The 26,410-nt window shown below is 38.1% G+C and overlaps 1 protein-coding gene across 1 annotated transcript in view; it reads left to right on the top strand.

The window, feature by feature from the left end:
• Window positions 1–437: 437 nt before the first annotated feature.
• Window positions 438–26,410, top strand: part of ATP6V1H (ATPase, H+ transporting, lysosomal 50/57kDa, V1 subunit H) — a gene marked incomplete at its 5' end in the record, with an annotated part of 37,970 nt that continues 11,997 nt past the window's right edge. The window contains 10 exons of the mRNA XM_009707795.1: window positions 438–540; window positions 1,989–2,078; window positions 6,798–6,911; window positions 10,012–10,116; window positions 11,169–11,222; window positions 14,039–14,136; window positions 15,641–15,833; window positions 19,113–19,291; window positions 20,096–20,221; window positions 22,995–23,096. Of these exons, the coding sequence (XP_009706097.1) occupies window positions 438–540; window positions 1,989–2,078; window positions 6,798–6,911; window positions 10,012–10,116; window positions 11,169–11,222; window positions 14,039–14,136; window positions 15,641–15,833; window positions 19,113–19,291; window positions 20,096–20,221; window positions 22,995–23,096 (1,164 nt within the window). The remainder of the gene's footprint in view (window positions 541–1,988; window positions 2,079–6,797; window positions 6,912–10,011; window positions 10,117–11,168; window positions 11,223–14,038; window positions 14,137–15,640; window positions 15,834–19,112; window positions 19,292–20,095; window positions 20,222–22,994; window positions 23,097–26,410) is intronic.

The raw sequence follows: 26,410 nt of genomic DNA, 5'->3' as shown, positions 1-26,410 counted from the left end.
TGGCCCCCGCGGGGGCCTCCGTGGGCTGCCGGGGGACAGCCGGCCTCACCGTGGGCTGCCCCAGGGGCTGGGGGGAATCTCTGCTCCGGGCCTGCAGCACCTCCTCCTCCGGCTGCACTCACCGGGGGACTGCGGGGCTGCTCCCACCACACATTCTAACTCCTCACTGCTGTCTGCTGTTGCACAGCAGTTTTTAGCCCTTAAATATGTTATCACAGAAATGCTACTGTCGTTGCCAAGTGGCTCAGCTTTGGCCAGTGGCAGGTCTGTCCTGGAGCTGTCTGGAACTGGCTATGTCCGACTTGGGGGCTGCTTGTGTGTCTTATAGAAGCCACCTCTGCAGCCCCCCCACTGCCAAAGCCTTGCAATGTAAACCCAATGCAATTTGAAATAACTTACTGTTCCTGTTACTTATGGTTTTGTATTTTGCTTTTCAGAGGGCAGATGATTTCAGGTGAAGACTGTGAATTTATTCAAAGATTTGAACAGAAAAGAAATCCAGAAGAAAAACAGGAGTTGTTGCAAACAGAAGGCAATCAAGTAACTTTCCTTTCTTTTAATAATCTATCTTTTGAGGAGGAGGATGGAAGGAAATTTTCATACCAACTCTATTTTATTGTTGGCTGTATACAGTTAAGATGTTACGGAAGAAGTAAAAAACTTGCTATTAGGATTCTTTTTTTTCCCTAGATATAGGTTACACATTCTTTTAAAAACCTATTAAACAATGATTAAATGTCATCTGCTTTTAACTCTGTTGTGGGACAAGGTAGCTCAAGTCTTTCCTCATCCCGGTTTACTTAATCATGCACACTTATACTTGAGTCACTTTTTTTTGGAGTTTTTTCCTTAGTTTATTGATGAGAGCTGGTCTCAGTGAGATTTAAGCTTAGCTAGCTGAGCAATTATAATGTAGTTCCAGCAGTAGAGTCCACTGACTGCTAAGGTGGATTCAGTTAAACGCAGGTGTCTAGAGTCATTTTAGGTATGGTAAGATATGCAACATCTGCATTGGACAGAGCTGATACAAGATTGATAGGTGACCTATGCCATTTGGCTTATGGAGTCCAGGCAGGATGCCCAAAGACACTTTAATGATATTTGAAGCAATAGGATCTCAGCTTCAAAGCCTGAGGTTCTAGCGGGCAATGTCAGACATCAGAAGGATTAGGGGAGGCAGGGGGGAAGGTGAAGAGTAGGAGATGCACTCAAGACACAAAACTTTCCAACCCTTTTTTCTACTTTAATCTTAGGCTATTCTGTGGTTTGTGTGGGTTTTTTTTTTAATTCCAAATTGTATTGTGTGACTGCTATGTAATGGACCATAATTTGCATAATGACAAAAGCATATATGGTGTATGTTATATGCCACTATATAGTTATGGTGCAGCGTTCCATTTTTCTTTCAGCTTTAGTTGAATGTGGGGAAGGGGAAGGAGGATGTGTAAAAAGTAGTGTTGTAACTGTTTCAGCCTATTGTATCTGTTGCTGAAATTGTAGAGTAGAGTTGTTCAGGAAGCAGAAAACAGCTCAAATATGAACAAAGATTTGTCTACGAGGTATGGGAAGTGAACAGGTAAGAGTGACCTGTCTTCCCTCCCTCCAATTTAAGTTGCTGAAACTTTCTTTTCTGAGTTTGTTGCTGTTTTGTCAGTTTACTTGGTTCTTCTCACTGCCATATAAAAGGATGCTGATGAAGGTTTTTCTAATCAGTCTTTCAACAAAGCACCTTGCTGACTTTCACTAGGGAGTACTTGTTGTTTCATTTGAGAGCTATAGAACAATATGTAAAGGGTATCGATCAATATGAGAGAAAATTTTCTTTGTAATATAATGTCAAATTTGTTAATCGCTTACTGCAATTGAGTAAGATGTTGGGATGCTCAATGCTTATGTAAGACAACTGAATTAATGAGGTCCTGTTTTATATTATCAGAAGGAATGAAGACAATTGCTAATATTAATTTTAATGTCTCTTATTTTTCTAGTGTGCTAAAACATTTATAAACTTGATGACTCATATCTCCAAGGAACAGACGGTTCAGTACATTCTGACTATGGTTGATGATATGCTGCAAGTAGGTCAATAACCTGTCTTATTTTTAAGTCTTTAAATGCATGCTTGAATGTTTCCTTAGCCTAATTCAGGTCTCTTCAGGTGTTTGTCATACTGTATTAAAAATAGTCTTTCAAATTTTCGGAACTTGTCTTCAGAAATTAAATGTTAGACCAAAGTTGTATGACTAACTTAGTCTTATATGTACGTTCATATTCTGGAAATAAAACATAATTGTATGCTTCTCTGCCAGCTCTCAACTGTGTTTGATGCAAAACTGGATGTTGAGGGATGATTTGTGACCTCAGCCTTTTCCTGTTGTATAGATAGGATATGACTTCTAACTTGAAGTTGTTGAAGCTTTTCCTACGAAGGTGTTAATTTGGCCACCCTCAGCAGAAGGTGTAGTTTCTGCAGCTTCAGGTTTCTGACATAAGTTAGACTGTTTAGGACAACATGTTTTGAAATTCTGCATTGTTTAATTATAAAACAGGAACTTTTGATTCAATGAAATATATAGCTTTTTGTAGCTATGGGATACAGTGACTTGTAAGAGTAGACTGTTAAATTTGGTGTCAGGACTGCTGTGCTGACCAGGACAAGTCAAGAGGAGACTTTACTCAGTCAGATAATCCTGCTTTTGCATTTCTTCACTCTCATGGTGTCAGGACTGCTGTGCTGACCAGGACAAGTCAAGAGGAGGCTTTACTCAATCAGATAATCCTGCTTTTGCATTTCTTTACTCTCTAGCAGACTAAGAAAAAGTGGTTGGAGTGATGATGTAACAAGATGGATTGAGTTCTGCAAGGTTTTCTCCTGGTATTCATGTAGGCTATCTGGCTGTTTGACAGTTTCTCTTCTGCTGTTTTGCTATATTTAATAGCAAATATTTAATACAAGGTTACAGTGAGATAATGTCTAGTGATAACGGTTTAGGACATTGCCCTAGGAGGTGAACCATGTGAGTTCTAATTTGAGCTCTGAGAATTCAGTGTGGTCAATGGGCAAGCTGAAAACTGTGAAGCCTTCCACAGTACATGTAATGTGGGGATTATGGTGTTCTTTGAGGTGACCGTGTGCATGTTAGAGCTCTGAGTGCCCTGACTGCTAGAATAGACTAGTGGTGGTGGAGGCAGCTTATTCACACCCATCTGCATCTTTCTCACTCTAACCCTCTTCCTCTTTTCTCTAGATTTACTTTTTCTCAAGTGTGACACAATCATCAAGAAGCAGAGATGACAAAAGAGAGCCACAGTGTCATTCCTTGATTAGGACACTGATTGGGAGTACTTTGTTTTGGTTTATGCATTTGATGACAAACTTTGTCTTAGTGTGTGAGAAATCTATTTAATTATGGCTACTTTTGTGAGGAATGGGTCTCATTTTCTGTATGAGATGTATTGGTGGCCACAGAAGTAATCATTTAACTTGCCCTTCTTTGGAACTTTTTGTGAGTGTTAGTAGGTCTTGTTTTGCTTATGCACTTGGAGATTAGCACATGGCCTATAGCTAGCTACAATATGCGATAGCTGGTATCATCTCCTGTGCTGTGGAATTATATACTGCACAGGTAAAGGTTGTCACTGGCCCGCTTTCAAACAAGTGCATTAGTTCTAGGTGGTCACAGGAAATAGTTTTGAGTAATCTCTTACTTGCTGTATTGGTTCTGTCATAGATGACATAAGTGTCTAGATGAATGTGTTTGCTTGACTTTATGGTCATGCACTGACATTGCTGTATTCAGGGCCTTACCCTGCCACAGAAGTGGCATGTGTGGAATTCTTAGTGTTAAACATAATGACTTTAAATTGTCCGGGCTTTATAGTCATATGTGAGAATAGAGATGTTGGTGCACAGTATCTATTTACTTTGGTTTGAAATTGGATACCTTTTTCAGTATCAGGAAGGCTGCACTGGCTTTTGCAATGCTATGTATGATTTCATTATTCAGGGGTATCTTGCTGCTGGCATGGAGGGCTTGTGTGCAGGCATCTGCATGGCATCATCCCAGGGCTTCCTAACCTTCCATGTCTTCACTAAGCACGGCTGAAATAGGACTGTTTTCTTTTGGTCATGTTCAGATGGTAGAACATGCTGTCAGTGATGCCTTGTGGACCCTTGGTTGAATGTTTTCAAGGTGTAAGATTCTTGTCAGAAAGCAGCATATTGGTCATTGACTCTGTGATGGAGTTCAGTGCAGGGTCTCTGCAGACTGCGTGGACAGAAGAATCCACAATAGTGGATATGAAGTCTCCTGTCTTTGCCCAAGTAGTCTTAATTCAGTATATACGAAGATTTTAAGCGAGAAATCGTTCAAGGACATGGCCTGTCATGGTGCCACTGACTCTTTCAGTAAAATTGTTTTGAGCAAGGATGTTCACTGCAGTTTCATAAGACTAACAAATAGCGTTTGAAAGCTACTTTTGATAGCTGAAACTTCTAGAAATTATCATAGGTAACAGTATCCAGCTTATGTCTGTGTTAATAATGACTGACTGGTTCTTTTATTATCTTTCTGTGCTTTTCTTGTGTGGTTGTAGAAATGTCAGCTGTACTTTGAGCACACCAAAACCCCACCTGGGTGTCTAGGATTGTTCCAGCAGTTCTGCTTACAGATTTGATCATTGTTCTAAGAAAGATTTCTTTTGGAGGCTGACAGAAGTGAAATTAATGCAGTGATTGCCTTCTAAGAATATCACTATTCTGCTTATTTCAGAAGGTGGAGAGTGTTAGCATACTGGAGTCCCTGAGGAAACATTTCGTATTCTATTCATATGATAAATATTTGAAACAATTTCTCTGGACTAGTGACCCTGTCACACTGCACAGTCGGTTACTTAGGAAATCTTTAAGAACCTGCACTATAGTTGGTGCAGGTGTCAGTGCCACCCAAGTGAGCAAGTGAGCCTCATTATGCTTCCTCTGAAATGGCAGATGCTAAATTATTCAACTGCTGATGTGAGATCTTTGGGATTTCCTTTTTATCAGTGTAGTCAGTAGCTGCCTAGGAAGGTGCAGCGCTATATGTTTCAGGGCCATAGACGATTCTCCACTCCTTCCCTCCTGCCTTTCCCTGCACCTTAACAGCAAACCAGACTTGTCTTCTGATTGACAGCGTGTTGAAGTTATTTCAGCTTTCGTGCTTCCAGACCTGTCCATCTCCTCCTTAGTTATGTTGTAAAGTGAACTCATTGATGTAGTTATTTTTGATCTTTTAGCGAGGCTTTGTGTAGCACAAGCGTAGAAGCTAACAGTGATGTATTTGATAGAGCTGCTGTTTTTCAAACTAGCCCTCACAGAGTGGAGGCTCTCCCCCAAGGCACTGTGTTCCTGAGATCTTACTTTTTTTTTACATTCATAGCATAAACAACAAATTTGAGAGGGTTTTTGAGTGCTTTTTGACACATGCCATGTAGACCATTAATCACTGTAAGGGTTATGACTGACAGATAACTGGTAACACCTGATTTTCCCCAGTCAGTGATCAGGACAGCAATTTGCAGCCCATGTGGTGCAGTAACTTTGATACTTTCAGTGAAGGGTTGGTTGCAACTCTGATGCTTAGTAAGATGCCGGTGTTTGGATCATGGATACATTCAGGTAATCCGGTGCTTAATGGATCCTATTCCAACAAGCAGACTTGCCTAGCTGATTCTTGGTCCATAGAGTTGTTAATAGGGTGCTAAATTGATGGAGGAAAGCCCTTCAGCTAGAGGAATTTGAAAATTAAATGCATTGGGTAGTCGCAACTGAGATACTGTTCTCATGCAATTTTCCCAATTACAGTGTTTCAAACAGTTTTGCCTTCCTTGATAAGAGTTGTATACTTGGCTTGTAGTAGGTTGACTTCAATGGGGAGACAACTCTTTAGAATGAAAGCTTCCTGTCCACCAGGCTAGAAAGTATATGGAAATGCTGAGGAAAAGCAAGAATCCAGGTGTTTGATTTTTCTGGAAGACTGTCTACATTCTAGGCTATTAGGAGATAGCAGGGTTGTTCTTTCTCCTTCAGGTTTGCATGACCTCTTCTCTGCTCTGCTTTAAGGAGAACCATAATAGCTGCTTTTTACAGTGGTTATTAGGTGAAATGCTTGAAGAAACTGCACAGTGCCTTGGTTCAGGTACTTGTGGTCTCTTGTGGTTTAGCCTACAAGCCCTGGAGAACAGACTTCTGGTGGCTATGTCCTGTCCTAGGTATGCAGGTTGCCCAAGATAACAGCTGAATCAGTTGCAGCCTCATCTGGGTGAGAAGAACTCACTTCCCATTGAGAGGAACAGAGAGACAGGACTAGATTACGTCTCCGAAGTTTCACTTGCAGCACATGCAGCCAAGTTGAACAACAGGCTTTTGTGTGGACTTTATTCAAGCATAACGGTTTGGATGAAGAGTAGTGTTGCTTTGCAAAATGGTGGTATTTAGCTTGTCTCTCATTTCTGTCATTCTGTTGGCTTGATCAGAAGGATACATCCATTTTTACTCAAGCAAGTGTTGGAGTACTGAGGTATAACTAGGGTTTCAAGGTTTGTTTCCTCCTGCACCAAATCTCTAATCTCAATGTTGGAGTGCTGAAGTGAACTGTATCCATAAGTAACTATGCAACTGAAAAATTGCCATGGGCTGTTACAAGCCAGGATACACTCTGATAATGTATGCCAACATGATGAGATGAGGAGCAAATAACTGCTTTATGTTGAATGCTTTTACAAGTCTGTCCTCTTTTCTCCTCTCCCAATTTTTACAGGAAAATCATCAGCGTGTATGTATCTTCTTTGATTATGCAAAACGTGGTAAAAACACTGCATGGTCCTATTTTCTACCGATGTTGAATCGACAAGATCTTTTCACTGTGCATATGGTAAGTTTTAAATGAACCTGGCTCTGAAGATGGTAGAGAAAAATGCTGGGTTTATTTTCCTTCAGCAGATTCAGGAGTTTGAAACTAAACTCCTGCCTGGACTGGAAACCTTTCCTCTTGCAGTCTAGATGAATCATGTTTAATACAAGCTTCATTTGACCATATTTTAGAAAGAAAAGTTACATTGTTTATTGACATTTTTTTTTCTGGGAGATTAAAGCAGGTTTTAAAGGCTCAGAAAAGCAAGGATTTTAGAATTAATTAAGCACAGTAAGACATAACTAGAAAAATAACTTTTGTCACAACTGCCAGTCAATGCTTTTCACGCTGTACAAATATTAGAATTTAAGATCTCATCCTGTGAAAGGGAAGTATCTTTACCTTGATGAACCTGATTCTCTCATATGCTCAAATTACTACAGTGCTGCTTGAAATCTGCTCAAAATTATTTGTAAGCATACTGGGGAAGAAATAATATCTGCCCTTGTGGTGGGTTGACCCTGGCTGACAGGAAAGCTCCCACCCAGTTGCTTGCACAGTCCCTCACAGTGGGACTGGGGAGAGAATCAGGAGGGAAAAAGTGAGAAAACTTGTAGGTCAAGATAAAGGCAGGGGTGGAAGCCAGAAAAAAATTGATGAAAAGAAGTGGTGTGAAAGCAGTCACACAGTACCAGCAAACTGATGCCCAGCCAGTATATCCCTTTGGTCAGCTGTCCCAGCTGTGTCCCCTCCCAGCTTCTTGCCCCTGCCACCCAAGCCTGCTCACTGGAAGGACAGAGTGAGAAACAGAGGAGTCCATGGTGTTGTGCAAGCCCTGCTTAGCAACAGCTGAAACATTGGTATGTTATCAACTGTTTTGGTCACCAGTCTAAACCACAGCATCGTATGTATTACTATGAAGAAAATTAAGTTCATCCCATCCAAACCCAGTACAACCATGTGTGTTGTATCTGCTGTGCTTTGAGCTGCTGGGTGCTGCTGGTGTATGTGGAGTAACTTTTTTGGAATTCTTGATATTCTTCTGTCATCTGTGGTGAGAACTGACCATTTAATCTCAGCAGATTTTTTTTTCCTTGTGGGGGAAAAATATGGTTGTATTACTGTAAATTCCTAATGGAGACCATAACTTCCACCAATAAAACTTGTATTGTGGCTTGAAGAGGGAGAAAACTGCATGGCTATGTATTGTTCTTCACTGCATATGTTTATGCTGGCATGATAGAATCAAATAAGTGGCTCAAACTACAAAACTATATGCCTGGCCTGTGTTATGCGGTGGTGGCAGTATTGATGCAAGGAATTCCAGGCAAGTCGTGCTGTTTGCCCATGGATGTGGGTGATGCAACTGTGTGTGGGGCTGTGCTGTGCCTTGAACAGTGGGCTGGCCTGTTTTCAAGCCTGTCAGGCTTGATTTTTATTATTTTTTTTAATCTGACTGATTCAGTGCATGGCTGTGGAGTCAAGTTACTTGGTGCAGCTGCAGGAGGAGGCTGTTGAGGTGTTTTGGTTGATGGGGTGTTTTTTTGGTGGTATTGCTGCTGAAAACCCATACTGTAAAACTGCAGTTTAAGCAAGCTCAGACAATGTTGACTTCTCAAGTATGCAGGCAAAGTGTAATTTTTAGACCCTTGCAGTGCAAACTGATTAGTCTCCCTGGAATGACGGCTTTCAAATGTATAGTATAGAAATTTCTGTCTCCAGTATTTCGCTGCTCACAGATGTGTTATTCAGATATTGTTTTTGTTAGGTACTGCAAAAATATACAAATAACTTTACAAGTCACAGAGAACCTCATGTGACATGAATCCATTTTAAAACACTATGTTTGCTCACTTATGCCTTTTAGTACTCTTTGTGCGTGTTTTTTTTTTTAAAGCACATGAATATTTTCAGAACAGAGTTTTAGGTTTGTGTTGATTTTGTTGTTTCCTCCCTCCCTCCCCGCACACCAGAACAGAGTTTTAGGTTTGTGTTGATTTTTGTTGTTTCCTCCCGCACACTGGAAGACTTTTGATGCCACATCATTGCATCTGCATAGGCAGATAAAAATACTTGTTCTCTGTGTCCAGGCTCAAATTTTGCTGGGCCTGAATAGTCTCATTCAGGGGCCAGGTAGCAGTTTTAGCTCAGGAGCACAGTAAGCTAGAGATCTAATCTCTCATGTTTTAAAGCTGAAGGGGTTTTATAGGGTTATTTGGCTGCATTCAGAAGTGGATTTGACACATTTCAGTGTAGAGATTGTTGTTCCAGACTCTCACTTGTAATCCCTCTAGAAATCAGTGGTGGTAGTGCTGCACATCTGAATGCGGTAGAGTAGAAAGGTGCCTGGAATAGTCTCCTAACTGCATCATGGAGCTGCATGCAGGCCAACGAACCCCTACTTCAGTAGTTTCTTGGTTAGACTGCCTCTTTATATATAAACTGGCTCAAATGTTTCTGCAAATAAGCTGCAGGCTGCAATGTAGAGTTGCTTCAAATGTAATTTGGAAAGGCTGGCATAGAAAAATACTCTTGTTCTATATATTCTTGTGCCATAGGCATAATGAAAATTCTTAACCTGACTATGTTCGTTCTTAAATTCTACCTTCCCTTTTGATTTTCTGCACTTCTTTTTCTGGCCTTGAAATTTCTCCGTTCTTGAAGATGACTTGCTTCAGTTTAAGTTCAAAAAAACTAATACTTTGCAATCATTTGTGTTGTCATATGCTGTAGTTGCTTAAAGTAAGCCTACTCATGTATGTGTTAGGCTATTAAGTGTCTTCCTGTTGATGAATTCCTGACTGTGAGGGTGTCCTACAGCAGCAGCCCATTGATAGCTCCCCTCTACCCCCTTCCAAGTTCTTCATTAGTGCCTTGTGGACTTCATCAGCTACAGGTATCTGATAACATTGTGAAAATATACCAGTTACTGGGAAGTAGAAGCAGCAGAAAGCTGACGAAACAAAATTACTAGGCATGAAGAGTCCCCTACATGGAAAACAGGTAGGTTTGTGTAAGGGGCCATCTCTTACCTAAACTTGGTTTCCAGAGATTATAGGACTTCTAACTGAATCCTGAAATTGCTGTGTTTGAAAAATCTGTTTCTGGCATTCTTTTTCAGGCAGCAAGAATTATTGCCAAACTGGCTGCTTGGGGGAGGGAACTTATGGAAGGCAGTGACTTGAATTACTATTTCAACTGGATTAAAACTCAGCTCAGTTCACAGGTAAAAAGCTACTTCTATTGAAACATTACAGTGATGTTGGAAACTTTTTTCAAGAATGTGAATATATAGATGCATAAACAAGAGGTATATTTTTTGCTTTTTTAAAATGAAGTTTTACTTTGTAATTTTTAAAGCCAAATATCCTTTATTCAAACACATAATTTTTAACTTAATATTTTATATTTTCTACTCTAGTCTTTGAAATGTAAATTAAAAATTAAAAAAATAAGGCTTTTTGCCTTTTCTGTTGGTTAACAATGATTTTTCTTTTGGATGCTGAAAAAAACATGTGATGAGGGCTTTTTGTCTCCCTGTATTGTTTTGTTTCTCAGAACTTTTTGCTGGGAATAAAAATCACATGGCAGCAGGAAGTGAATATCAAAACTTTTTTCCAGTTCACTGTAGTACAAAGCTTTTATTTTTAGTCCTATCTCTTGAAACTAAATAAATCCTGACTTATTTGGACAGTATTTTTATGGCATTAGCTCAGTATGAACTGCTTACTGCTGGCTTGTCCTTCAAAGATGAATTGTTCTCCTTTGTATTAATTTTTGGAGATTTTTCTCTTCCATCCTTATCAAAACCCTGTGATTTGTGATTCTCTAAGGTAGTGTTGTAGCAGAAGTGATTCTGGAGAGCAGAGATTCATTCAGTAGATTTATTAATGGTATATTTTTCATAGTTTTCCGAGCTGGGTTTATTAAAAAGGAATTTTATTTTTTTTCTCTGGAAGAAGAATCTTAAAGTTAGAATTTTCTTCAGGAAGATTCAAGAGAACAATTTTCAAATTCTAAGATGAAGATGGATAAGAATCTTGAGTTAAATAAAAATGAAATCTTGATATACCAGGATCAACTCCAAGCATATTCTTCTAGATACGATGGTGTGCGCGAAATAAATACAATATATTATCATAATATATTGAGCACGAAGATTCTTAATCTTTTCTTTTTATGACTAGAGAGGTCGGAGAGTTGAAAGAAACTCAGTAACAACTGTTCTGTAAGGATGAAGGACAGCTTGGATTTTAAACTTTTTATTTTTTTTGCTAGAAACTACGCGGCACAGGGGGTTCTGTGGAAGCCGGAGCAGTTTCCACAAGTGATGTGAGTATATGAAATTTGTCAATTTGCTATTTTGGACAGATGATATCCACTCTGTGGAATAAGGTGCAGAGCTGTACTGGTGTCAGTAATAGAATGTACTTGGAATCAGAACTGTACAACAGCAGAGTGCCAGGTGATGGCGCCAAGAAACAAAAGTATTTTTAAAACACTGATTTCACAGAAAATGCTGGCGGTGGAAGTATGTATCTTACAAGTTGGTTTGGGTTGTTAAAACTGTAGATGTATCTAGCATTCTCTGTTAAAACTTGAAAAAATTATATGCAATTAATGTAATACTGGAATAATATTGTCTGTTTAGCACTGAACTGTTGGATTTGCAGAAGTAACCTTAGACTGAGAAGCTTTTGGCTCTTGTGATGTGGAGAACTTAGAAAGGGCACGTCGGATATTAAAGCTAACATTGTCCCTCAGCCTCTGTAGCATGAAATTACAAGAGTGCTTTCTGTATTTGAACAGCTTGAATTCAGGGGAAAATGGATTGTTGGTTTTCACATTGGTGTTTATTTATACGGAATTTCATGTAGCTATAATGGCTGTTGAGCTTGGAGATGAACTGCAGCAGTACAGCAAATGCCAGTGATCATCATAACTAGATTTTCTGTTTTGTTGTGGCACAATGAGGTGGTTTATTGTGAATGTGGAGTAGAATTCAGTTTGATTTTCTGTTCGTTTTGCAGCCTGAAAGCAGTCAGTTTTTCAGAAGACTTCAATATGAACCTGGAATTTGTTTTTCTTCTAAATGTAGTCATTGCTTTAAAGTGTTAGCTTGCTGTAGAGAAAAGCCTCTTAAATCACCACCTGACTGAGGTTTAAAATAGAAAAGATAAAAGACTGTTAGGTGTGACTATGGGTGGATAACGGGTAAAATTACGGCCTGAGCATAGAAGTTGGAAGTATTTCAGTATTTCATGTGCAGTTCTGTGTGCCCTACTGTTAGGTTTTGTAAGGCTGACAGCCATTGGTCATAATGCCTTGAAAGAGTAAATAGTTCTATAACATGCAACATCACTCGTTATGGAGCTGTGAGCTCTTCTAACTTGTTTAGAAATCTGTGTTCGTTGTACTGTAGCACTGCATGGGTGTACCCTGTCACTGTATGTCCCAAAGCAGCAGAACTGATAGTGCAAATATGTTCTAGGATAATTAAGTTGGGTAAGTGTTTTCCTGACTTCATTAGTGTTCTGATTTCAGACCCAACTTGTGCAGAATTTCCAAGTAGGTCCTATTTTACTTCGGAGTAAATTAGAGATGCAGTTGTAGCATTTTACACAGGAAATGAGGGCTGCAATTCATTACGAAATTTCAATTACAGTAGTGTTGGAAGAAAATACTTTTGTGACAGACTCTTTAAAAAGAAAACTCCAAATTCAGTAGTACACAGGTGAGTGCAGATAAATGAATGTTATTTGGAGTGGGAGCGCTGTCTGTGTGTATATAGTTCTTTTATTTGCATGGTGTGTGAGAGTGAATACCTACTCAGGGAAATGGATGTTCTGTATCATGATTTGGGCCTAGATGTTCAGACTCAATTTTTACATAAAGGTCTTAACGTCTGATGAGAGACACAGAATTAATTCATCTTTCTTTTAAATTCTGTTTATTGTCTCTTCTCTTTCCTCTTCATATGGGATTGCCTAACTTCTTTCCTTCAATACATGTTTGAAAGGTTTGACCTTGTATTACATGAGTCATCTACTGTAAGACTTTCAAGATACTTAGTGAAGAAAAAGGCTTATAGGAAAAAAAACTCCAACATTTCATCAGCAACATATCTGAGTATTAGTGCAGATAACGCCAGAAGTTTAGCAAAAGAGAAAAAAATGCCACTTCTGTTGTACCTTGGGATCTTTCTGTTACTGTAGTGGGAGGGACAATGGATTGACTAAAAACCGTTTTTGAACTGCAGCCTGTCCTCTGAGCAGTTACACATAAAATACATGCTTTTACAGATGAAAAGCTGTTTAATGATTCTGTCTCTGTGACTGTTCATATAGGAGTCTGAATGAAAATAGGATTCAGTGGTGCATTTCTTGGCGTTTTCCTGATGGGAAAGTTTTAGTCTTATTATTCTTTTCTTAGCACAGTATACTGTGCTAAGTTTTTAATGAAAAGAAGAAAAAATTAAAATGCAAAGCTAAACTTCAAGGATGCTTTTGCGTACTCATTTTTCTAACTTTTTTTTTGGTATAAATATACATCTCATTATGATAAGCATGGTACTTACTGTATGGCACGTGCATAGGAAAATATACAATTGTAATGACACCACTGCTGTTTTGAGATGGAGAATGGGAGTGGGAAGAACCTGGGCCCCAGAATCCTTTTTCTACAATGACCTCTAAAAAACTTCTTCAAGTTTAGTAACTAGTTTGCTGATTTATTTCCTGAAGCTTACTCAATAAAATTAACAATTGACTCTGGATGAAAGGGCTCTGGCAGTATAATCAATCAGAAGTCAACCTTCATTCATAAATCCTGAAAGAAGGCATGTTCAAATGGGCTATAAAAACCTGTTACCGTAATGTAAAATGGTATCACTTGCATAATGCTTCTTTCCTATTCAAAACTATTCTGCATGTATATTTTTTCTCACCTTTTCTTATGAGCTTTTTTCTTTTTTTTTTTTTTTTTTTAAAGAGGGAGATGTAAAGCATTATAAGGGTAAGCCTGTTTAAGTTGGAAGTGTTGCTGAAGGAATTGAAGTATGCCAGTAAAACCTAGTTTGGAAAACTGAACTTCAGCACTTACTACCTGACTCTTCTTGTAAGAAGTGATGTGTTCTTCTTTTCACCCAGAGTTCCCAGTATGTACAATGTGTTGCTGGATGTCTGCAGCTGATGCTCAGGGTCAATGAATATCGCTTTGCGTGGGTAGAAGCAGATGGAGTAAATTGGTGAGCATTTATTTCAATTTGTATGGATATACTTGCGCTTACAATAACACATTCCCCAGTGACCTCTTTTGGAATAGAACTCTCTTGCAAAAGACAGCTGCTCTGAGTACAAAACCTACTTGTTTTCAACCATTAATACAGCCAAACAGACAAATTGAACTTGCAGATATAGGTACCAATGTTGAGGCTTTAATGCTACTTTACCCTTCTTGAAGAACTGTTTAAACAAATATCTGAAGGGGAATACAGGCATTTGTCTTTAGCTGAAGATACTCTGGTTTTCATTTAATAGAACAAGGACTAACAAAATGAGTTTCTGCTAATCTTCCTTGTCTCTCAGTTTGGAGTTGTTCAGTCTGAAAATATTAGTGAAAGAAGAAACTTGTTCTAGAGCTAAGCGCAGGGTTGGTTTTTTTTCCCCCTACATATGGTTTCAAGTAGGTCATTTTTTTAATCCAGTTTCTCTTCATAAATAGCTCTGCACAAGGATAGGATGTTGTTCCTCATCTTATTTAAAAAATGCCTGTCTATAAATAACTTTGCCACACATGCCTCTGTTGGGAGTGGTGGCTATACAATTGGCACTTTAAGAAAAAGTACCCTTGTACACTGAAATGGAGAAAAATCAAAGTTGCCAGTGAAGTGAGCGTTCAAAAGATGTTTGCATGTGTCAAGATGACACTATTGAAACAAACTTTTTCACCAAGGAAGCAATTTAATAAACTATTAAAGCATTAAAATAGGCTGTGTTTCAACATGTTTGAATTTGCCTTAATTTTGATAGGAATGATCTTAAGTCGTTTCTTTGGTTTTATCTTTTTTTTTTTTTTTTTAAATTGGGTTAGCTTTTTTGGAACCGACTTGTAAATTGCTTATTAAATTGTCAAAACTTCAGCTGAACAAAGCTTCTGCATGATTTTTTTTCTTGGAGATCTTGTGATATTATTTCTTCTCCAGCAGTGCTTTGTATATCTGTGATGTATTTGTATCTATAAGCTGTTTTATTGGAACTCACTTGTTAAATAATGACTATTTCAACTCATTTTGGGCACTTCTGTGGAGAGATACAATTAAGGAAACAAGTCCAATTTGTGTCCATTTTGTTCTGTTTACTCCATCTCTTTCTTAACTCTGAAGGAGTATCTATGTGTTTCTCTGTCTCTCCTAGAATGACAAATAATGCTCTAAACATACCACTAAAAGCATCTCACTGAACCTGAAGATGGATACAGTACCCTATCGGTTCACGTGGGAACAGCTACTTTATAGCTGTAAGGCAAAGGAGGAAATAACTATACCTTTAAAAGATGGCTTTCTGAGCAAGCTGCTTGTACAATGATAAGTACTGGTGCAGGATACTGTGAGGCATGTGTTGTATACTCATCCTCAGCAGCTTTTTCCAATAAGTTCCTGTTAACCATTGCTTTTAATGTTTTGAGGTGGAGCGGGACAATCTGTGCAGTCATTATTGAAAAATCAAATGTATACTATGTTAATTTTTCAGTATCATGGGGGTCTTGAGCAACAAATGCGGCTTCCAGCTCCAGTATCAGATGATTTTCTGTGTGTGGCTGCTGGCATTTAGCCCTCAAATGTGTGAATATCTCCGTCGGTATAATATTGTTCCAGTGCTGTCGGATATTCTTCAAGAATCTGTCAAAGAGAAAGTAACTAGAATCATCCTTGCAGCATTTCGGGTAAGTGTCTGTTCACTGCAGTTGCACTGTGCTTCCCTCTCAAATGGGTATGTCTCAAGTATTACTGATGCACAGCTGTTTCTGCTAGACCTTATCAGTGTCCTAGGTTGAAAGCTCAGTTCTCCCTCTTGTTTTGAGAGCTGAATTTTGGTACAGGTAATAGACATGCTGTTACAGGTAATAGACATCTGCTATTCAATGTCATCTTAAAAGTTAATTAAAAACCCCTATATTAACATGGGCATAGTGATTTCCCTTCCTTAGTTAAAGATTTTTTCTACTGGTACTAGTCTAAAACAATGGAGTTATTAACACCTGATAAATTTTGCTTTATGAAGCTTTAATTAAACAATATTATTTTAAACACTATCTGCTTGTCCAACTGAGTGACTTGGAAATTATTTTTATCTACTAGTCCAAAAATGTTTTCTTAGTGACTCTGTCAAGATAAATGAGGATATCCCTGTAAAAGTTATTAGTTGACTTACTGTCTCCGTGTTACCTGAAAATCACTGGTTCTGTTTAACATAATTTGGAATAACTAAGCACTGAGGCTTGATGTTTTCACTGAGAGAGTACCGATTTGTGTTCATGGGTGCTAATTGTGCTTGTGCATATAGTTTTTTGTGCATGCTTGTCAAGTGTCTTGTAATAGCACTCCCATATCACATACAACTTGTAATCCTGCTTTAAAACAGGACTTACAACCTGAGTAGGAGAGGTAGATCTTGGAAACAATTTGTTTTCCTGGGTACTGATTGTGTTCCAGTAGTAGATGTTGCAAGTAAATTAGGATGGGGAGAGGGGAGTTATTGCTTACTGACTTGCTGATCAGCAATAAGAAGCTGCATGAAGATGCTTACTCTGACATAAATGGTAGCATCTGCTACTTTGAAAAATTTCTGGATAAGATGGATCATAAGAATATGCTATTTTGCTGAAGGAGGTCAGTGGTGCGAGATATTTAGTAGGCGTTACTCTTACTATGTAGACCTCTGTAGATGTTCTCCTGTTCTTTAGGATCTGAACGTTAGGATTAAGCAGGGAAGTACAGCAACACAGGTTGGAGAAAAAAAATAAAAGGAAAAAAGTTGGGGGGCTCAGCAGTTCATATTGAACTTATTCCAATTATGAGGTCATGTAAAGTAGGGGAAATGATTGCTAGTTCTTAGGTCTAGTGTATTTTGCAAGAGGAGACAAAAATGAAGCCAAGTTCTTTTAATAAATAAAGGGTAAGAAAGAATGAGATGGTTCTGTTAGAGACTTTGGGGAAATTACCTTAGCTGTTTTCTTTCTCCAACATTAAAGACTACTGTTGGTGTGAAAAGGAGGTGTTAAACTGGCAGCCAGGAGATAATAGATTAGAAATTAATCATCAGAGCTGTGAGTTCTGAAGCAGAGGCAAAATAGCCCTTTTCCTGCATGAGAGGCCGCAGTATCAGTTTATGGAAAAACGAAACAAAAAAGTCAAATTCCCCAAATCATCCCTACTGTCTGTGTGTTACTGTAGATATGCCATGGGTCTTGACACCTTGCATACTTCTCTCTCCTACCCATTTTGTCCTAGTTTGACCTGTTTCACCTCTTTGACAAGTTAATTGCTTTAAGTATGTAATTGTAATGTACTTTTTTTCTATGAAGCAACAGGTATTGGGTGCTTCTGTCTACTTTGAATCAATTACTTTATTAAAATGTGTTTTTCCTTATTTTTCATACTTTTATTGTCTTTTGTGTGTTTCCTACCTGTAACTCATTTTGTACCTTAAAGATTTTTTTTATCACTGAGTAGTTTACTGATCCATTTTATTTAGTCACGTGTTCCTGTTTGTACTTTCCTAACATATCCTTTCAATTTCACTATAAAAAGCTTGAATATCTTATTATGTATGACATAGGTGGTAATATTTACAGTAGCTTCCACATCTGCCTGAAATTCTCTTAACTAGGAGTTCTTTGGAAACTTTATCTATGTACTCCTTGAACTTGTTGAATTTTGTCTTTTAAGATTCATTGTTTGTTCTTTTGCTCTTGTTAGCACTTTTAAGTAATTTAGCATTACTTTCTGTAAATTACCATTTACTTCTCAGTTATCTTACCGAAATAAAATGTGGTTTTTTTACACATTAAAGCTAATTGTATGTGTCCGTTAAAAGCAGTAATGTGACTTATTTTCAATATGAAAGTTGTAACATTTATTTGCAGTGTTCTACTTTGCTAACTAAGGTGATGTCTGATATCTTCAAAACCTTAAATGTCATGGTTCTTTAACATGAATGAGAGTGATGCAGTCAAATTCCTTCTATATATGGTTTCATGGTCTATTTCTGGTAGATGTTAAGGCTTATTTATATGAACACATGTTCTGTTTGTTAAGGACTTTGTCTTTTATATGGAATTCATGTTTTCAGCTTTATCAAAAAGTGCAGGTGGCTAGCTCTGATTGAAGAACATAATTTGAAGCTGATTAAATTGAGTAGAAATGTAATGAATAAATGACATTGGAACTTGACTATTACATTCTGTGCTTGTAATTCCAGTCTTACCAACAAGCTTCTGTTTGAATAAAAATGTCTAGTTGGAATGTTCACAACCTCAAAAGAAGCTGTCTAATCTAGATGGTATAACTCTTGAGTTGGAAAGATGACTTCAGGGGTTTTTGTGGGTTTTTTTGGTTGATCGGTTTGTGTTTTTAAGAATTTTTTGCTTCATGCTATTGCTGTACAGAAAGCTAAAGTGATAATCCCAGATAAAAGTAGTTGTTTATGGCAGAAACTCTGGGATTTGGGATATAAACCTGCCCTTTTTATTTGAATAGTCTTTGTAGTCAACCTGATTTGATGTGGAAAATCATCAAAGCAGGTGAATTAATACTTTCTAATATTGAAGGTAGCATACCATCTAGGAGGAAAAAGGTCTAAGTGACCTAAACTTGAATGCAGTAGTAATTGTGCTTTTCAGCACACGTGGTTGCATTGCTTCTACCTTGCAAGACAGAGCCCTTTTTTTAAAGTTCCTCTTCATCTGCTGTAGTGACAGATATGAATACTCCTCCTGTGTAGTAAGGTCAGTCCTAGTTAATTTTGTACTATTAAATGTAAGTGTAAAGCAGCCACTGTGTGGTAGACTGATACTTTACTACTTTGGAGAGATTATTTCAGGAAGTGGTCAGTTCTGTCACTAAATTAAAAAGTGCCAATAAGAATGTCTTAAAAACACCACTTTGTTTCAAAATAGTCTATTGTTAAAACAAACAAAATGAATACATTTTTATTTCCCTAGAATTTGTTAGAGAAATCTACCGAGAGAGAAACTCGCCAAGAATATGCTCTTGCCATGATTCAGTGTAAAGTTTTAAAGCAGCTAGAGAATTTGGATCAGCAGAAATATGATGATGAAGATATAAGTGAAGATATCAAATTTCTACTGGACAAGCTTGGTGAGAGTGTGCAGGACCTTAGGTATGCTTTGCAGTGTGAACTTTTTAAAAAAATACTATTACGTGAACATCGTAAAACCTTTTTCTTTTTTAAGGCTAAATAATATACAGAATTAGGATACATAAGTGCTAGCTGATAAGGTAGAGTGTACTGAGATGCTGGTTTTATATCAAGTTTCCTATTCTAATGAGTACCTGCTGAATAGAAAATAAATCTTCACTTTTGGATATGTGGTCTTCATAACTGATGATTTGTTAAAGGACTTCACAGTGAGCTTAGAGGAGTTCCAGCCTAAGCTGAAGACTACCTGATTAGAATACACTTTACCGTCTAGATTAACTCAAGTTTTTGCTGGCGTTTACCTAGTTCTTGCTCTTGTGCATAAATTGAACTGCGTTGTAGTTCATGTCAAAGGTTTAATTGGATGAAAGGCAAGGACTGGGATCCTTGGTTGGAGAAGTTAAAACCTAGAAAACAGCCCAAACAGCCGATTTAATTCCCAAGTGCTGTGGCTGTATGGCTTGGGTTTTTCCCTTTTTTATTTTTTTTTTTTCTCTTTTCCTTCAGGAATTGTGTTTTGGGGTAGATGGAGGAGTATGTTTGAAAACAATTTTTTTCTCTGGCCTTTTATGCCTTTCCTTATTTTTCAACAGTTGAACGGTGAGACAAGGAACAGTTCTCACGCTCTGCAGAGAACTGACTTCCAAATGTGTTGTAGCAAGTTGTGCTCCAGCTTCGTCTTTCTAGGGACAGGCTTGGGCATGCCATTTGAACTCTGTTCATAGAAGCTTAGACAATATTTCATTTAGGTCTTTTGCGTTGCAGCTCCTTCGATGAGTACAGTTCTGAGCTCAAGTCAGGAAGACTGGAGTGGAGTCCTGTGCACAAGTCTGAGAAGTTCTGGCGGGAGAATGCTGTAAGACTAAATGAGAAGAATTACGAACTACTCAAGTAAGTTTTCAGGTCTTGAATCGCATAATTCTTTAATATTTTGTGTTTAACTGAACCTTTATCTAATACAGGTTTTACTTTTCAACACAAAGTAATGTCTGGAATGAAAGCAAGTGAGAATGTCTTGCAGTTTTTAGAGTGTATGGTCCATTTTGTTCAAAAGCAGATTTATTTATTTGTTTTTACTGGCCAAAATCTATTGATGATGATAGAGGGAATATATCTAGCTTTACTTGCCTGCAGATCTGTGCAGTTGACTTTTTTAATGCTTTCACTTAAACAGCTATACTAATTGATGTAATTAACAATGTTTTTACCATACCTTAGTCTTAGTTTTGTGTTGTATGGTGGTGTTGATCTGAGTAATGGACTCCTTTCTTTAATACTTGGGGGTTGAAAGTTGTGGTATTGTTCCATGGAAAATCTGAGTCGCTACAATATGCTGCAGTCTGTTTTGTCTTGGGACTGTGTTTGGTGTAAGTAGATCGTTAGATGAAGTGAAGCTAAAGCTCATCTTTCCCTTTGGAGTCAAGGACTTATTTGCTGGCTTCTGAAAGTATGTACTCAAAAGATGTCTAGATCTTAAATAGCTTGTAGGAGCTCTTAGTTGTTTAACTGCACTGTCATTAACTGATAATACATGGTGTTCTTCCTGTTCAGTATTCACTAATAATTGCCAGACCTAACAAAAATCAGGAGGTCGAGTGGAGCATGTGAGATGTTAGAAGGCATGGCAAGAGCAAGATGAGCTTGAGCTTTATGAGCATTTCAGTCTGCCCTGAAGCCTCACCAAAACCAGTCTGATAAATTTCTCTCTGAGGCTATATTGCTAAATATGTAGGATTATAGACTTAGAAATTTTAGATGCTGCCAGCTGCAACATGAAGTTGATGTTGAGGCTTAGTATTTCCTGTAGCAATTGCAATGTTTTTCTTTATTCATCTCTCCTGGTTCGAGGGCTGTTAGGTAAATTTATTGTGCTTGTGCTACCACAAAGACAGTGATCTACAATGGCTATTTTAAAACAAAACAAAACAAAAAACCCCGAAACAACCCAGCCCCAAAAACCAAACAAAGAAACCCCACAGAAAACCAACCCCCTCCCCGACAATGTGGTGAGGAGATTCTGGCACCTCAGAACTTCTAGTTTGCATTGTAAGGCATTCAACAGACATCCTTTCTTTGTTTCAAGCCACATAATTTTATTGTCCCTTATCTGCCAGCTTACTTATTTTCTAACTCTAATATACTTAAGCTTACGGTTAAACTTACTTTTTTCTTCCTGTCTTCTGCTATTATTGACTTAAGCAAGTGATACTGGACTTGTATTTTGTTCAACAATATTGTATGGCTCTTCAGTGTCTTCTGATTAGTGTTATGGTTCAAGGTTCTGCTCTACTTCTTGTCCAAATTGGGAGTTCTTTCAAAATGAACAGCGCTTCATCTTTTACTTTCTGGCCTCTAGGGAGGTAGTGGCTGTTGTAATTTAATTTGACCAGAATTTTCTTTTTTAATTCCAGTTGACCTTTTAACCTACCTAACTTTTTCAACTTGTTGCTAACTTTTTGTGATTGGAACACATTTGTAATCTCATTAAGCGTAGATGAATCTAATTTTCCAGTGATCTGTATGTTTAACCTTTTAAACTTATTATTAGTGCCTAACCTTCATATCTGTGTTGTTTTTTTTTCCCCCCCTCAGTACTGGGTAGAGAACAGCATTACTGGTAGATATTTTCCACTAAAACTGGTTGAAGTACTTAATTCAAAAATGCAGACAATATTAAGAGTTGGGAAACTTAGTTTTCTAATTCTTACAACTCTGTATTTCTGTTCATGCTAACAAATAACTAGTATATGAAATTGGAGTAAATTAGAAGGTATAGCTTTCATTATCTCAGTCTTTGAGTTAGGACAGAACTGCTTTTTGGATCACAGCAGTTCACTGAATGAGTGATGTTTTTTAGATTAAATGGATGGTCTTGAACTGAGAGAAGTTCACAATTGCACAGATCAAAGAACTACTTCGTTCTCTCTACCGTGTGCTACTTTGTTCTCAACTGCTAGAATGCCTTTCAATTTTTAAATGACTCTGTGTGTTCTGCATAAAATTCTGCTCTTTTTGTCCTTCTGTCCTGCATTGAGCAAGGCTACCATTGTAAGATGAGGGGAGGAATAGAGTTGGGGAAAGGCTAATAAATAGCAGGCTTGTCATACCCCCCTTGCTGTGTCATGAGCAATGTGGCCTTACTGCTTTCTGAATCCATAGGGCAGGAGCTGGGGACAGCATGCAGGCATGACTGGGGTCTGTTGGGTAACAGAAGCAACAGCATCTGTTGGCGTTATGTGTGCCTTGTGCTTGTGTCCCACCCCTATCCCAGTCTATAAATATTTATGTGTTTGGTTGGTACAGCTTATCTTGAACTCAAAACTGTTGACCTTCAAACCAATGTATAAAAAAGGAGATGTTTTGTAAACTTTGGTTGTAGATATTGTAGATGTGGCTCACTAAACTCACTCTAGTGAATGCTTTTAATAATTGTGTTAATTAGGGCAGGATCTCCATTGTTTTAAGTGCAATTGCACATTTGGAAAAAGTTCTAGCTTTGCTGTTTGGGTGACTTGTAAAGCATTGTTATGTTGCATGCTTTGTTAGTTTAAGTTATCAGTGATTTAAAAAAAATTACAAAGAAAACACAAAGTGAATACCACTCTCCCCCCGCCAAAAACCCAACCCAAAACCTGGGACTTGATTGTTTCAAATACTTTCCTAGAATCCTGACAAAACTTCTGGAGGTTTCTGATGACCCACAAGTGCTGGCTGTAGCTGCTCATGATGTGGGAGAATATGTACGACACTATCCCCGTGGGAAACGGTAAGAAAAATGCCAATATGCTGTTACTCCGAAGACTAGGATATATACTTTGCCTGTGGCTTTTTTGTTTATTTATGTTAAAATATGCTACGTGGGGATTGCAGGTTATGCTTAAATTTAATTCACTGGGAAGGTGAGAAAACACAAACTAGACTGAATAAGAAAATACAGACTAGGTCTTTGACAATATATTTCAGTGTCTTGTAATAGTGAAGGGAACCTATGTCTAAAGAAGTCTTGAATAAGCTGTTTAGACTAAAACAGAAGACGTGCACCAGAAGAAGTTAGAAGAGCTACCAAGAACGTAATCAACATATCATTTTTACCCTCTATTATGGCTATTGAACTTACAGTAGGGATGGACTATTTCAACAATGATTAAGTCTGTTTTGTGACTTAAGACTACTGAGGCAAGATTTTTTTCTCAAACAATTGCTACTGTAATTTCAGTAATGTTGGCACAGATTGAGTTATCACTCTTCTGTCTTAGCGTGTTTTAGCTACAGAAATACACATTTTGGTGAAGGTGTTAATGTTTATTGTAAACCTGAATTCCTGTCAAAATATACAGACAGACATTGCTATATTTTCTTGCTTTGTTTTGTTTTAAAAACCTGTGAGCAAAGATGTTTATCTGCTGAATAATTACATCTCTAAGGTAAAGAGAGCACTGAAGCAGAAAGGGGTCTCTGTTTTTTGCAGGAATCATGCTCATCAGTCGCCCAAAGGGACATGTGACTTAATTTTTGAAGCAGTCTGTTTCTAGTTTCTGCTTAGGGTTTACTGGGGAAGATAAGAATGGTGTTCTAGGCTTGCTGGGAATTTTGTGAACCCTTCTTGTGCAGACTACTATCTTGACAGTAGTAGAATCACGAGCAACAGGCTGAAACTTCATGCCATATATATGCTAGAAAGATTTTTTTTTTTCACTCTAGAAAGACTCACAGCCCTTGTAGTCTTGTAAGCAACTTGTTCTGAAGATATTTTCATATCATTAGAACAAACTAACTGTTTTCTAGATCCACTAAGAAAGATCAGAGGCATTCAGTGTGTACCACTTGTACTGAGCAGCACTGTGTATTTGCTAATTAGCTCCTGTGTCTTCCAAAAGAGATTTGTGACAATTGGTATGTGGAGAGAAGGCACGATACCCTCCAATAAGGTGGGAACTCATACTGCTGCCTGCAAGCAGCAAAGCTGAAGGACTGATACTGGTTGCTCCTGCTTTGAGCTGCCCTGTGTCTGAAACCATTTTATTAGCCATTTGCCATGATCTTTGAACAGCTCGCACACATCTACCTAAGTGTGGCATAATACTTGTGCTAGTATGGCCATGCAGTTGCTTGTCTAAAGCTATGAAGTCAGATGAGAGGATGAACAGGACATCTGTCTCTCTGTCTGTAGTTGGGAAAACGTACTGCTGATCGGACCATGGCTCTGCTCTGCTCCTGGGCTATTAAACCTATCCAGAAGTGCATCAGCCTTCAAAGCACGGTCATCAGCAAATAAGTGTCCTAGATACAATTCTAACCCACATTCTTATATCAAATTCTTATACTTTAGCTGCTTTCTGCTTATGGGCTTGGCTTATTTAGCTTTCTGTTCTGATGGACAAACTAAAATGCCTCCATCTCTTTCTTTTAAAGAATTTCCTTTGTAATCCAGTGTATTCCTACTAAGTATGACTTCAGCAATTTTAAGAATAAAAGTTTAAAATACCTAAGGCTGTGTGTTAGTTCCCACATAATAGTCCATTTCTTACCATGATGTTTTTTGATATATAGCTGGTTACTGCTCCCACGCCTGGTTGGCATTTCACACTCTCATTGTATGACTCACTTTGAGAATGGATGCTATTCGTTGGCTTAGAAGAATAAGAGAATTCAAATGTCTTGAATATTTTTGTTTCCTTTAAGTGTTTATCCTCAACTTTTAACTGGATTGTCCTTTAGCCTTCAAAGGTTGCAGAACCTAAAACTTCTTGAGTTTACCTGCTGCACACAGCAGGGACCTAGAGTTACAATTCTGGCTAACCTTTCCTTTGTCTGACAAAAGGAAAGGTTTGTAAACTAAATACTGCATTTTTGCATTGTTCTCTAATATTGTCAGCTTAAATAATTTTAACTTGCCTTTAAAATTGTGTATTGTGGACCAAATTCTCAAGGCAGTAGCACTGTGGGCTTCTAGTGAGGCTCACCAGCATGCATTTTCTGGCAATATAACAGCAGAAATAAAGTACAGCATTGGTGTTTGCTGTCACTGAAAATAAATGCAAACTAAACATCAGCCTCCAGTACAACTTCCGTGTGGCCCAACGGTTACTGCTGTGTAAGATCAACACTTTCAATCACCTGAATGCTGTGAACGTGGGTTTTATGTTTTGTGTGTGCAAGAGAGAGACACCTAGAGCTGTTCCTTTCCTTAGCTCATGATTTAGAAACAGCTTAATTGCATTCCCTTTCTCACTTTGGTCTGCTTTTAGATATCTAGTGTGGATTTTGTATTAATATTTTCTGCTGTAACAGTCTAAACTGCTCTCATTTGTCTTCATCTTCTGTTTCCTCTTTCTCCCTTTAAATGGGTCTTATTAAAATCTGGCTCTTCAGCATCCAGAAACTTGTTTGAATTGCCGCCGTCTTGGCTTAATGCACTGTTATTATGGAGAAAAGTCCCACTGGGCTCTGTTACTGCCGTAAAGTAAGCAGAAGTTGAGGAGAGGGAAAACAGAACTAAAAGTGGTGTTTTGAGCAGGTTTGGAACTTGAAGGAATGGGATTCACTATGAACCTTCTTCACAGTTACTCACCTTTTGGTCTAAAGCACATGGCAGGGAAGTGATTCGTACCTGTAGGCAGTGTTATGGAAGAACGGTAATGCTGTTCTTTGACTCTTCATCTTCTCAACCGTAATTTCAGTGATATACTGTCATCTGAAATACTCTATTACCATTTGTGATTATAGGATTTTAACTTTTCACTTTGGTTCTTGTGTGCTCCTTGCATAAGGAAGCTTTTGAATTTAATGCCTCTTTTACCTCCTTTCAGTTCCTGAAAATTCAGTGTTTAAGTCAGTCCTGTAAGGAGGAAGAAATTCTTGTGTTTCATAGTCTTGTCTTTGTGTGCAGTGGTTTTATATTTAATTCATGATTAAAAATGTGCAGCAGACTAAGGCAGGCATGAAGGCTTTTTGAATCTGTTACATTACTAATAACTTCTTGAATTCTTGGCAAGGATTTTTCAGCTTAAAACAATTGCACTTTTCTGGATGCATTCCTGTTGTATGAAGCATCCTTAAATGTTTTGATATTGTAGGGAA

Source organism: Cariama cristata, unplaced genomic scaffold, assembly GCF_000690535.1.
Source record: "Cariama cristata isolate BGI_N322 unplaced genomic scaffold, ASM69053v1 scaffold79, whole genome shotgun sequence".
NCBI classification, from domain to species: Eukaryota; Metazoa; Chordata; class Aves; order Cariamiformes; family Cariamidae; genus Cariama; species Cariama cristata.
Note: the sequence above shows the minus strand (reverse complement) of the source record. Positions and strands in the feature narration are given on the sequence as shown.